At 42.7% G+C, this 13,849-nt stretch overlaps 1 protein-coding gene across 7 annotated transcripts in view; it reads right to left on the bottom strand.

The window, feature by feature from the left end:
* Positions 1–13,849, bottom strand: part of LOC137518990 (polyamine-modulated factor 1-binding protein 1-like) — a 539,976-nt gene that overhangs the window by 255,022 nt on the left and 271,105 nt on the right. For all 7 annotated transcript variants that reach the window (XM_068237518.1, XM_068237520.1, XM_068237522.1 and 4 more), the window contains 2 exons: positions 8,358–8,525; positions 5,639–5,806 (listed from right to left, as the gene is read on the bottom strand). In XM_068237518.1, coding sequence (XP_068093619.1) covers positions 5,639–5,806; positions 8,358–8,525 — 336 coding nt within the window. The remainder of the gene's footprint in view (positions 1–5,638; positions 5,807–8,357; positions 8,526–13,849) is intronic.

Below are 13,849 nucleotides of genomic sequence, written 5' to 3'. Positions count from 1 at the left end.
TATAAGAGCAGAACATAGCATGGATTGAATGAAGGAAATTGCTGCCATACCTTAAGGGGACAGTAAGCAAGTGTGAAGAGTATTGGGATTGAGTGACATGAGGCTTCTGTTTAAGTGTTACAAGGGAAAAAAAATTACAGTGCCGGGAACACAATTGCAGCCTATACTTCAAACACTATAAAATTCTAGGCTGAAAACAAGAGGCTGGGGAGGAACTGTGTATCAGCAGCATGCTTTACTGACCTACAAACATTAATCTGGTTACCAAGAAATACAAAAGGTCTTGCAATATTTTGAGAAGAACGTTCATAGCTCACGTCTTATGATAGGGGTATGCGCTGACCTTTACTGTCACTCAGATTTATTTGTGGTATGGCCCAGACTCGGTACTTTTTCGGACTGAGCTGACAAATATCACCCACTTTGGCCGACTGTACGATGCAAGAAAGATCTTTCATTTTCTGAGTGAAAGATTATTCTTTGCAGAAAAACAGAACTACTGGGGCAAATTCTTCCAGGCGAGCATTGCGCTAGTGCCATGTTTTAATGGCAACAACACAGAATGGCGGATGGATAATATCCATCCATTGCTCCATCGGCACACCTTTGCAGTTTGTCAGCTGATAGAGGGACAATGGGTGGTGTTTCAGCAGTCATTGCTCTGTAATGTCTGTTGGGTAGTCTGCATATAGTAAGTCACAGGTGTTTGTGGACTTTCCATCTGCAGAGTAAATTCTATAGCAAGGCAAAGTGCAGTCCGACTGTGGAGGTAACGTAAAGCGTAACTGCAGTGATGTGAACATATGGCAGCCACCATATACCTCCCACTTCAGGTTCCCTTTAATTAACACAGCGCATTGTGGGCCCACATGTAGCTCAGTTACTCAGGTACCAACGCAAATCAGTTGCTACCTATGTAAAAGCTTGATATGTGCCCGATCAGCATCAGATTAAGATGCAAATTGACTTGCTTACAGTGATGAGCCAAAATTTCACGTTTTCATAATTAAAAAACTTGAAATTTGCAATTACGGCACAAAATTGTAATTCATACTTATCAGAAAATCCTTAATTTCATATTAAATCATTTTTGTGGGGTTTTTTTGTGTAGCGCATACTTTCTTGTAAAACAACAAAACTACACAAAATTACGAGTACTGCGAACTCATAATTTCGTGTTTAACATGAAAATTGGTCCCGAAAAATACCTGTAATTATGAAAATTTAGTAGTTATGCACATTTTATTACAAAAACTATTGTAATTACCAAAAATGTGTTTATGGTCGTACCGTTGGGAAAACTAATCCAAAAACATGGCCTGACATACCACTGCTACGCAGACGACACCCAACTATATCTTTCCTTCAAGCCTGGTGTGACAGACCCAACTCTAACTATAAACGCCTGCTTACGTGAACTACAGCAATGGATGAATGACAACTGGCTGAAACTAAATGCAGACAAAACTGAAGTCCTTCTGATTGGAGGGCAGAGCATGATAACAAAACAACTTAACTTGCAGTCTTCACCACTGGGAATAGGAGGCACGGATCTACGCAGCTCTGATCATGTGCGTAGCCTGGGAGTTCTAATTGATGGGGATTTAAACTTCAGAACTCAAATCTCTGCGGTGGTGAAATCATCCTATTTTCACCTGAAGAACATTGCAAAAATCAAGCACCTCATACCCCCAGAAGATCTGCCAACCTTAGTCCACGCCTTCATCACATCCCGACTGGACTACTGCAATGCTCTCTACACTGGCCTTCCAAAAAAGGTCTTGTACCGCCTACAGCTGATACAGAATACTGCTGCCAGACTGCTAACCAACCAACCCCGTCACTGCCACATAATGCCAGTCCTGCATTCCCTTCACTGGCTACCTATAGAATGGAGGGTCCTATTCAAGATCGGCCTACTGACATTTAAATCCCTGAATAATCTAGGCCCTGGATACTTGAAAGATATGTTACAGCTGCGTAGCAATCCCCGCATTCTCAGATCCACAGGTTCTAATAATCTAGTCATACCCAGAGTCCACTTGGAAACTTTTGGTCCCAGAGCCTTCTGTCATGCTGCCCCTATGTTTTGGAACTCCTTACCTCAACAGATCAGGACAGCCCCATCCCTGGATGTGTTTAAATCCAGACTGAAAACCCACCTGTTCAGTCTGGCATTTGCAGAAATATAACTTTAGTTGTGTGAATACTTCATCCTACTAACTACTGAATCTGAGAGAGCCTAAGCGCTTTGAGTCCTATGGGAGAAAAGCGCTATAGAAATGTTATTGTATTGTATTATTGTATTGTAATTATGCAAAATGTTGCTTAATTTTTCATGGTTATGATTTTTCCATTATGATCATAATCGTAATGACGATAACGTTACATTTTGCAAAATCGCAATGAGAACATTAGTAGCATCACTACTTGCTTACTGTTGCCCTCTGTGCTACAAAATCCGTGCAGCGGATGTGGAGTAAACAGAGAATCGTGGTCATACCTCATGACAGCAACCTAGCATAAAAGTCCGATATCTGAAGGGGTCTCCTCAGCTCCAGCAATATATAATACAGTGATCTCTGGTCTGGCATTTTGATACTGTTTCTTAACTATATATGTTGTTTTGAGACAAGTGATTTTAGTGTACACCTGAAGGGAAGTGGTTATTTGTAGTGCCCTCACATTTTCAGCCCAGACTAGAAAATCCAAAATGTAGAGTCTTCAGCATTCTGACAGATGTGTGTCCTAGACCACCATATAAAAGATGCATTCACTTTAGAAAAGCTAAGAAAGTTGCCCGGAGACACAAGGTGTTTCTCCCTGATCTGTACATGTAATTGTACATGCAAGAAGATGTATACTGCTGCCAATTCGTTTGTATTTTCTAGAATATAAAAATAAACAATACATTTTGTCTGGAAATGTGGACATTTTTAAAAGGTCCTGACATACTGAAATACAGGGGCGTAGCAATAGGGGGTGCAGCGGTAGCGACCGCATCGGGGCCCTTGGGCCAGAGGGGCCCCGAAGGGCCCTCCCTCAACTACAGTATTAGCTCTCTATTGGTCCTGTGCTCATACTAATCACTTCTATATACACATTGAGTAGTGGTAAACATTAACAAGCTCTTCTCCATCCCCTTCTTGCACCTCTGACACTGTAGTTGCCATTGGCAGGTTTTGGTGCGCCGTATCAATTATTATGTATAGAGTGCCTGGGGGGCCCCATTGTAAAACTTGCATCGGGGCCCACAGCTCCTTAGCTACGCCACTGCTGAAATAGATAACTTTGTGAGAGTCCGTGAATAAGAATAGCATCACTAAATTAATTTATTTCAGCAATTCAATTCAGAAAGTGACTCTCATATATCATATAGATTAATTACACAAAGAATGATACGTTTCAAGTGGACCTGAACAGCACAGGACAGAAGGAAAACAGAGAGAAATGCATCTTGTGTGTATTTAAAGAGTTTAACCTGATTAATTTCCCCTCATTTGTGTCTTATCACAAGTTGTAATTTGATCTCTCCCGTGTCACATGACTGCCATGCAGATTGGCAGATAAGCTCATTTGGAAGCACAGGCCGTTAACAATATGTCTGCTTCCATGAATCAGGAAGTAGAAACACTAAAGATTTATTTTAGGATTTGTATTAGCTGCAACAAAGAAATGCTTTTTGTTTAAAGTGGATCCGAGAAACCCAGGTGCTATCCTCTGTGTCGCTCCCATCGCCAGGAGCATTCTGCAGAGATTATATATATATATATATATATATATATATATATATGTATATATATATATATATATATATATATATATATATATACACACACACACGTTTTATTTTAGTAACTAGGGGAGAGGGGGTGTTAAGGGTTAATTTTAATGGGAATTTATGTATTAGCGTTTAATGTATGTAGGGTGTATTTTTACTATTTGGCCACTAGATGTCCCACCTTCCACTCTTCCTGTGAAAACTTTTAGTGCGCCGACAGGAAATAATGCGTGTATGTGTTCTTTGTTCCCATTCACTCATCTGTGGACGGCAACGAGAACCCATGTGTGAGTGCACACAGCGGTGATCATGGCAGGAGTCGTATATTTCAGAAGCAATTTTCAGCTAGGAATGTGTATTATGGTTGGAATTCCTGGTCAGTGGGGGTTATGCCGTAGCCCAACCCAGATGGAAACTGTCACTAGCATACCTGATGTCTAAAGGGAACCCGCCATAAAATATACATGCCTGGGGCTTCCTCCATCCCCATCCGGCCTGATCGCTCCCACATAATTGTCTTCTGGCTCTGTTTCTCCACAATTGGCACCGGAAAGTCCGCCGGTCCGGGGCCAACTGCGCACATTCACGTTGCCTTGAGCATTCTGCTCCTGCAGAATGCTCCTGGCGATGGGAGCGACACAGTGGATAGCACCTGGGCGGACTGCACCTGCACCAACTGGGCCAGACTGTAGGATTTTTCTGAGCTAGTTGCATGCGTACAGAGAAAGAGAAAAGAATGATGTAGGAGCGATCAGGCCGGAGGGGGCTGGAGGAAACATCAAGTATATATATTTTATGGTGGGGGCCTCATCTCTGGTACACTTTAACGCTTTCAGGCAGAGAAAAAAAAAAAAAAGGACCATAGCATAGTTATATGTGTGCTTGGCACTATACATACATATGTCTATCTCATCATGTCACCTCGGGTATCTTTTAAATCTGCTTGCTTTGATACAAGAATCCTTCACACAGGAAAAAAAAAATGTATTCAGCGGACAACTCCTCCGGACTATTTCGCAAGGCATGCTCAACAACAGTTATTGCTTTAATTAAAGAAATTAAGAAACTCTTAGAAACGGTGTTCCAGAAATTATCACTTCCATACATGAAATCGCATTAAGTGACAGGTTCAGAGGGACACCGCTGGTGCCATACGGTCACTGGGTCATTTCTCTTCTATGCCGCGTTTCAGAAAATTAACCCGGGGAGTAGATCCCGGCGCTTCCCCATGCTAATTACTACCATGCTTTTGGTTATGGATGAGAAAGACGTGCAGAAAGTACATTTTAAGAAATTACCACAAGTCACTTCTCATTTTTCAAGTGATTAAATGTTTTTCTCTGTCTTCCATTATAATATTACCATTCTTTGAGGCCTGAAAACTTTTTACTTATTAAGTCATGATTCCCCACAAAAACACAGCATGATCCGAAATCAGAGCGGGTCACAAGTTAAAAGAAAAGTGTTTTCACTTTACTAAACACTTATAATTACGAGTCGTTAAAGCCAACCGTATCGGTTGGAAAAATGCAATGTGGAAACCCGATGCCCCGTGCCCCCGTAACATCTTGTGTCGTTTAACCCCTTCAACACTAAGAATGGGAACTCTTGAAAGAAAAATGTTTGACGCCACGGGAGAGAAATTTAATCTTAATCATTTCAGTCAAGAGGTATAGTGTGCGAAGCTGGCTGACTATCCCACAATCTTTCTAGCTCCTAATTAGATAACAGATGAAGGAGCGCAGAGCGGTCTAAGCAGAATAACTTAGTTGTTTGAACTGTATAGATGGAGAAAGTGCTTTAAATTAAGCTTGCCGAGAAGCTGTGATTGTAAACATATGTTCTAAGCGGGGTTACCTCTTCTTGTGTCCTCTGGTTTAGATACTGAAGCTTCTTCATATCAGCGTTGGATTGCTTTAAGTTGAGTTTTAACTCTGAAAGTTCCTCCCTTAATTTTTTATTCTGGTGACGTAGATTGCTGAGTTCAGAGATCATGGCAGAGTTTTCTTTGTTTTTCTCATTCAGCTAAAGGACAAAAACAATATTATAGGTTCTGACATATCAATGGAGACTTACACACTATTGCAACGAGATGCAGTGTGACAGAAGTAGCAAAATCACCCCAAGACCGCCGCAAACTCTGCTGTGCGTTGCCGCATGATCTGTCCCTACCACACGGATTATGCAGCATTGCAAGTCTGTGGCGGTGTATGGAGATGCGGTAAGTGTAAAGGATCAACCGTGGCAGCAGCGTGCATGCAGAGAGCAAAGGTAATCCAGTGACGGACTTCCTGTCCAGCAGGAAGTGGGTCACTGAGTGGGGAGCGTCACTACGCATATTACTGCTGTAATATACCCCCGCATCTGATGAAACCTGAGTTGCAGGTGAAACGCGTCACGTGAGCTGTCGTCACGTGACCTGAGTTCCTGCCGGGCCTCCGCTCTCTCCCCGATCACGCCAAGAGAAGCACGCTGCGGACTGCCATTCCACTATAGATGCCGGCAATGAACAGGGCGCGCAGGGAACCTGGCTACTGGCTGACACAGCACCGGTAGTACCCGCCCAAGGCTACAGAGCAACTACGTGGAGGCAAAAGCAATTATACCAACTTGGTCACGTGAGTCCCGGATGACATACCGGTTACTGGCTGATTGGGTATGCGGAGGGTGAATTACCCCGCATGTAATGAGGAGCGTGAACTGCTGATATAGAGGCCTATGAACATAATCTAAAGCGCTAGGACTCTCTGGTCACCTGACACATACTGGATACAGGAAGCTATATATTGTGGGCCCGAAGAATAAATACCGGTAATAGATTCAAAAGGAGTGCACTCCTTAGATAGCCCCATGCTTCACATTTCAATACAGCTATTGTTTTTAAAGGGGATATTGGGACTATTTGTATCTGTGTAATTAATAAATGTTTTTTGATATATTGATATTGGGGCTCCCTATGAAATTATTTAAATATACCCCCCGCATATTAAGGGTAAGGGCTGTTTCACACTGCAAGAGCTTTTTCTAAGCACTTGTGATTTTAAAAGCTCTTGCTAATGTAACGTTATGAGTTTGTTCTCACTTGAGCAATGTGATTTTATTAATATCACCCACAGCACTGCAGTAGCAAGAGCTTTTAAAATTACTAGCGCTAAAAATAAAGCTCTTGCAGTGTGAACCAAGCTTAATATGGATGGGGACATGGTACGGTGGAATAGTCCTATCCCAGGCTCTCCTGTCGCAGGATGACTGCACAGATTAAAGTGTGAAACTAGCCTAAAGGTACCATATTTGAGTTGTCTCCTTGGTGGAGACATAGTTACCTGTAATGATTTTGTCGTCCCGCGCTAGTGGAAATCAACTACAGGGGGTGGCTCAGGGGAACAGAGGTTTCAGCAGAAGGGATCACTGGGGCCTCAGAGGGGGACACTGGGGCAAACATGATACAGATGGGGGACACTGAATGCAAGATGGTGCACAGTGGACACACAGGAACAGAGGTTTAACCGTGTTCCGACTAACAAACTGATTCAGGTTAAGAAGAACTTACAGACCCATATCTCCTTTGTTAACTGGGGACTAACTGTACCCCACAGTGCCCTTCTTTATTTAGTAAGGCTATAGAAGGCCACAACCTTACTAAGTTGTTCTTGCTGCCTCTCTCCTCCTAGCTGCACCCCCTCTTCTTTCTGCTGATTCTGTCCCAAGGTCCCACACTTTGAGGTGGGGACTGATGACAAAAGAGTAAACAGCTGCTAGCAAGAAGAATGATCTAGCGTATGTTTGCTGGATGGCTGATAGTTGGTGAAATGACTGAATTTCAGCAGTTCCTATCTGTAAGTGTGTTTGTGGACAGATGGTACAATGGTAGTACAGAGATTACATATATACTCAAGTATAAGCCGAGTTTTTGGGCCCATGGCTTATACATGAGTCACTTCCAATGGGCAACCTCCCACCTAATGCACCACCACCTGCATTGGCATGCTGTGGTGAAGTCATGCAGGCCCCCAGACCGGAGAGGCATGTGTTGCCATAGTTATAGAGTGCACCCTGATTGTCAGACAGCAGCGTGTAGTCAGGTGAATTAGAGTCACGTGGTGTAGCAGTGGAGCTTCTGGTTTGAGTTAAGGAGAAGTTGTACGAGGGAGTATCCTAGAGTTGCCATGGTCAAACTCTCTCATGCTGTTTTCTATGGGAGGAAGGTGTAGCTCAAGGACAGAGGGGCACTGGGACAGTATAATCCTAGCGCTGTGGCTGGAAGAGTAAAGGCTGTGCCATCAGAGTTTGGGGGTCACATGGCCTCATATTATGCACCCCCTAGGATGGTATGGGGGAGGGATTTAGGAGTACATTTTTAGAGTAGTGCCACTTGGGAGCATTTGGTATTGGACATTATATACTGTATTATCTACAACAATGGAATTTTAGAAAGCAGAAGTTTTCAAACTGGTATTACTGTGACGTTCTTTATAAGATTTTACTTTTACCCTGCCGCACAAAATATTCTCAAAATTCTATTCAGGGACTAAACATGAAAATAAAAACAGCCGGAAGATGAAGGTGACGGTGTTACCTGCTCAGCTGTCTGATTGTGATTTGCCTGTAATAAAGTCATCTCCAGGTTTAGATCATAAATGTTCTGTTCGGCACTCTCCAGACTTTTTGTACTTTTTCTGCACCGTTTCTTTGACTGTTCCAAATCTTCCTGCAGTTTCGTTATCGTTACCTCGTAAAATTCAGCCTTGAACATTAAAAAAAAAAAAAAAAGTGAAGCCTGATGAAGACCTTTCAAGAAACCTCCTTTTTTAACATTTGAGATTACATAAAAATCGCTACGTGATTGTGGCGGAAAGCAAAAAGCAACCGCTTGCTACTTTGACGCCTTTTGTATAGCCCAGAGCTGCTTTTTGCTGTGATCGCGATCTTTAAACAATTCTCTTAAGTTTCCCCGTCCTGATGACAGGGGCACACATGAAGCACGAGACAACGCTTGACCTGCATGTGAAGGCACATTTGTAAGGAGTTTCTTGCTAAATGTGTGAATACAATTTTTTTTTTCCAGCTTGCCTTTTATCAGAGAATAGAGCTTTTACAAATAATAAAAGGCCCAGGTTCTGTAATCCTGCCGTCATCTAACCTCCCCACAGGGGCAAACAGAGGAGACGTGCAGTCGGATGGTGTCACAAGCCAAAACTAGAGGATTAAAACCTGTCTTATTACCTTGCAAGCTTCGCTATTCCGTTAAATTACTTATGTGAACAATTCAAATTGCCAGGCCAATTTCGCCTGCTGCTCACTGCACCTACAGGACGGGGAGAAGAGGGGGGGGGGGGTGATAAAGCTGGGATATAGATTACTTTTCGGAAAGCGATTCATAATCATTGCTTGTGTTATATACATGCACAATAATTTCCAGAGAGATGGATCCGGCTGCATTATAATAAAATGACATAAATAGAAGAGACTCCTGCCGGCAGACACCTTTTCTCTATCTGCATAAATGTTTAGGTAACCTTTGCTATACGGTAACTTTAGATAAAATCGAGCCATTACTTTTTTTTTTTCTGTTTGGCATGGAAAGAATTTTTTATTTATATCAAAGATCAGACTCTTTTTATTTGCGCGGACAATAGTTTACTAAAGGATTAGCTTTGCAGAGTTAAGACCTTCATTAAATAGAAGCTTTAAAGAGAAACCGTAACCAAGAATTAAACTTCACCCCCAATCAGTAGCTGATACCCCCTTTCCCATGAGAAATCTTTTCCTTTTCTCAAACGGATTATCAGGGGGCTCCGTATGGCTGATTTTGTGGTTTAAACCCCTCCCACAGTGTAATGTAAGCGCCTCACAGCACTGAGGTACTAACATCACACTGTGGGAGTCTTGTTGCATTGTGGGAAATAACAGCTGTTTCCAGCTGCCAAAAATGCAAGCAGCATCTCCTTCCAGTGACATCACCTGCCAGAAGTAAAAATGTCACCACGTGATAAATGTCTGAATGTAAATCAGGGAGAGGAAAGATTTTACAATGGGCAAACACTGACTAAATCATTTATACATAATTATTGTCAAAATTAAGCACTTTTTTATTACATTATTTTCACTGGAGTTCCGCTTTAACATTAGGAAATAACTCATTCTCAATGCAAATAGAGGCAGAGAAAAAATTAAAGCACACCTGAGCTATGCTATAAAAAGTGACTTTGGAATTCTTCCAGCCCCCGTAGTGTATCAGGTCCCTTAGCGTCCTCTGAGTTCCCTACATTCTCCAGCTGCCAGCTCAGAAATATCTGCACAGTTCCATGATCAGGCTCTCGTCGGGGGGTGGGTTCTGCACATTCTTTGTTAATTCTTTTAAGAACCGCGCATGCACAGAAAGTACCCGGTGATGGAAGCGCGAATGTGGAATGGGCGTGGATAGGAACACGCATGCACAGTTGGCATGCAGATTGTTCGGAGCTGGCAGAGGAGGGGACCCAAAGGATGCAAAGGGTACTGACACAATATGGTGGGTTGGAAGAATCCCCGGGGAAGTAAAAACCAAAGTAATGCGAACATTTGAAAACACTGCGTGCTAATTTGGGAGCGGCATAAACCGAAAAAAAAATCTGGTTAAAGGCACATAAAATAGCGCTAGTAACATATTGGTTAATTTACCAATATTCTACTGCTTAATTGATAAAGTGAAATATCTATAATATTTTCCGATAGTTCACTATGACCTAACCTCTCCCTACTCTCACACAGAACCTTCCCCTGGTGGGCAACTAATAACTTCTACCCCTTCTACCCCGGCAGGCAATTAATAACTCCTCCTGGTGGACAATTACTAACCCCCCAGGACTACTAATAACAACCCACTAGTGGGCAACTAATACCAAACACAGACAACTAATAACCACTTCCTGGTGGGGCCCAACCTTAACCAGGTGTGATAGTGCGGATGGCAGACAGAAGCTTGCAGCAAAGGTTTGGCCTTTATACTTCCCGATAGGAACACTCTTCATTTCATATAATAGCGTAAACATATTCCAGAGACAACTTCTTCATTGTAGTGTTTGCTTTTATGTGTTATAGGCACAGTGCTGTAATGAAGCCCCCTCCTGCTATTTTCTTAGTTTTCAAACTGGATTTTGATCCTTAAATGGAAACAATATTAAACTAAGGACACCTGAATAAACACACTGTACAGTTTTTGAACGGTTATTTCATTTATACAACGAGCTGTTATACAACAAAGTACCACCCATGTCAAACAATATGTGCTCTACAAACTGCTAAAAGTAAACTGGAAAAAAATATCGATTACTAGATTAATCTGACTAAACACAGGTGGAAAAACAGCTAGGATTAAAATGTCATTTCATAGTAAACCTTAAAGTGTACCTGTAGTAAAAAAAAAAAAGTGCCCCAAATAGGTACTTACCAGGGTGTAGAGAGAAGCCTCTGGATCCCTAATCTCCTTCCTCCTCCCTGACCGTTCCAGCACCGCCCAAAGCTTGTAGACAAAACTTAGTCGACGGAGCTCGGCAGCACTGCGAAGGCAGCTCCCTTAAGCCTCGTACCCACGGGGCGATATTTGGGGCGATGTTACCCGACGTCGGGGAACATCGTTTAACATTGGCAGAACGGATCATTAAGATCTCCAACGACTCTGTGCAAAGCACTGGGATTGCTTACTTCCCGTTCGTGCCAGTCGTGTAGTCGCATGACGTCATGAGCAGGATGAGGCGTCGCTTAACGACCTTTGCCAAGGGGACGTTGCTGGACCCATGGGGTGGTGAGTACATAGCTTAACTCTGCTCTCTAGAACACAGGAAAACTGGCTCAGCAGTGGTTCATGTGCAGACGTGGGCCATTCTGCTCCTATGCAGTGCGGTTATGCTCGTTCTCGTACAGGAGAGCACCAGCAAGCTTGAGGGGTCTCAGCGCTGGAACGACAAGGAGGAGGAAGGTGGGAAATCCAAAGGCTTTCCTCTATCAAGGTATGTGGTTTTTTTTATTTTTAAAACTCACAGGTTTGCTTTAAAATAAGTAATCACAAAGATTCTACAAGTACACTATTATCAAACTTGACCACACCCCCTCCATCAGTCTGAAGCTAAGATTAGCTGACAGTCATTAGGAAGGCAATGCTTCAGCAGATAGACCAATCCATTTTTTATGCCCATGTGGATAAAAGGGGAGTGGTTCAGGATGACTGGGTGTTAACCAGTAGCCATCAGTCCATGAGAATCTTTATAGTGGAAGACTAAGTCGTTTACTTTTGCATACTAAGAGCAGTGGCGGCGCCAGGTGAGTGCTTTGGGGTGCTGAAGCACCCCCTAAAATTGTCCAAGCATCCCTAAAGTACCCCCCAACGTGAACTGACTTTCGGCATCTCACAGACACCACGTCAGTTTACCGGCAGCAGCAGCCCGCAGCTCACAGCGCAGCTCCGGCAGTGGCAGAGCAGGGCTACGGTAAAATGGCGTCCGAAGCCCTGCTCTGGAGACTTCGAATCTGCAGTGCAGGGCTTTGGGTGCCATTTTCCCGTAGCCCTGCTCTCAGCGCAAGAGTTTCAGTTCAGGAACGTTTCTGGCTGGCTGCAGAGGATCGTGGGAGCTGTGCGCTGGACGGAGGCCAGGACAGGAGGTCTTTTGCAGGTGAGTAAATGTTTTTTTTTTATTTAAACAGGTGTATTTTGTGGTCAAATCTGCTGCTGGCCTGCTGACATTGTGGCTGTTCTGGGCAAATCTGCCACATGATTGAAGTGTTTCCTGGGCAAATCTGCTCACATTACATGTATTTTCTGGAGAAAACCTGCACAATTATGTGAATTTTCTGGGGAAAGGGTCACCAAAACTTGGGCCCACTGTCTTTGCGTTGCAATTTTAAATTAGTTAGCTCTGCCCTCATCCGGCCATGACCACGCCCATTTCTTTTCATCAGTTAGCCCTGAAGTTGGTCCAGCACCTGCATAGCACCCCCCAAAAAACCCTGGAGCCGCCACTGACTAAGAGAACAAATATTTCCTATTTATATTTTTACAATGTTCTGAATGCCTAATTAATTTCAAATACTGTTTGAAATGCCCCCCAAAATAAAAAAAGAATAAAAAAACACAAACTGTAGTATTAAAGCATTTCTTCAAAGAAGACCAGGCTGAATTACAGTGGAGTGAAGGACTGGTATGAAATGATAGAATGAGTTTGGCTGCAATTATCACAGCTTCGGGGGACATGTATTTTTAAGAGAACATACACTCTTTACATAAATAAACCAACAGTAGCATCATTTTGTTCTCTAAAGTACTCCTGAACTGTATTTTTATGACCAGTTAAAAAATCCCCACCCCATAACTAACCTTCCGGGTTCCCCTCACTGTTTTTTCCACCCAGTCAGCTCTTCTGTCTACCTCCTCATGGGGGATTCTCAGGGTTTTCTTTGTTTTTCAAAGCATTTCCCAAAAAGGCTGTTGCTAAGTCTAATTGACAAAATAATATGTATACATGTAGGGAGGCTGGCTTGTATCTTACTATTTTTGCAGTTAAACTGCCCTCTAGGAAGTGCTTTTAAAAACAAAGCAAATCCTGAGAATCCTTCATGAGGAGATGGACTAGTTCAAAACCTGTCAGTTCTGTCATACTGTAACTTCTTACTTTTTTCACTGGAGTGGTCTTTTAAAGAAGTGACCATTTCTATGTATTGTGTTTGCTCTGATTCCCTGTATCTAAGATAACATCTTACAATAAGCACAACCCATGGTACAAGAACAAGGTAAGCATTACCAATGTAGCGTGGGTCACACTTGTTACGCAGTACTCTGTTGTTATTAGTAAAAGTAATATTGATGTGCGCTGCCTGCGCATGGTAATATTACCCACAATAAGTGAATCAGGCCCATAGTGTGGCAAATAATACAGTGATCAACAAGGCGGCAAATCCGGTGGTTTCGAGTGGTCTGACACATTCAAAAAATTATCAGCTTACTTTTCTTACATTTTTGTAATTGGGACATCCATACTGGTTTTGTTGCAAAGGTTTACGATTGTATCTTCTGGATTATGACACATTCCATACCTT

Source organism: Hyperolius riggenbachi, chromosome 5, assembly GCF_040937935.1.
Source record: "Hyperolius riggenbachi isolate aHypRig1 chromosome 5, aHypRig1.pri, whole genome shotgun sequence".
Lineage (NCBI taxonomy): Eukaryota > Metazoa > Chordata > Amphibia > Anura > Hyperoliidae > Hyperolius > Hyperolius riggenbachi.
Note: the sequence above shows the minus strand (reverse complement) of the source record. Positions and strands in the feature narration are given on the sequence as shown.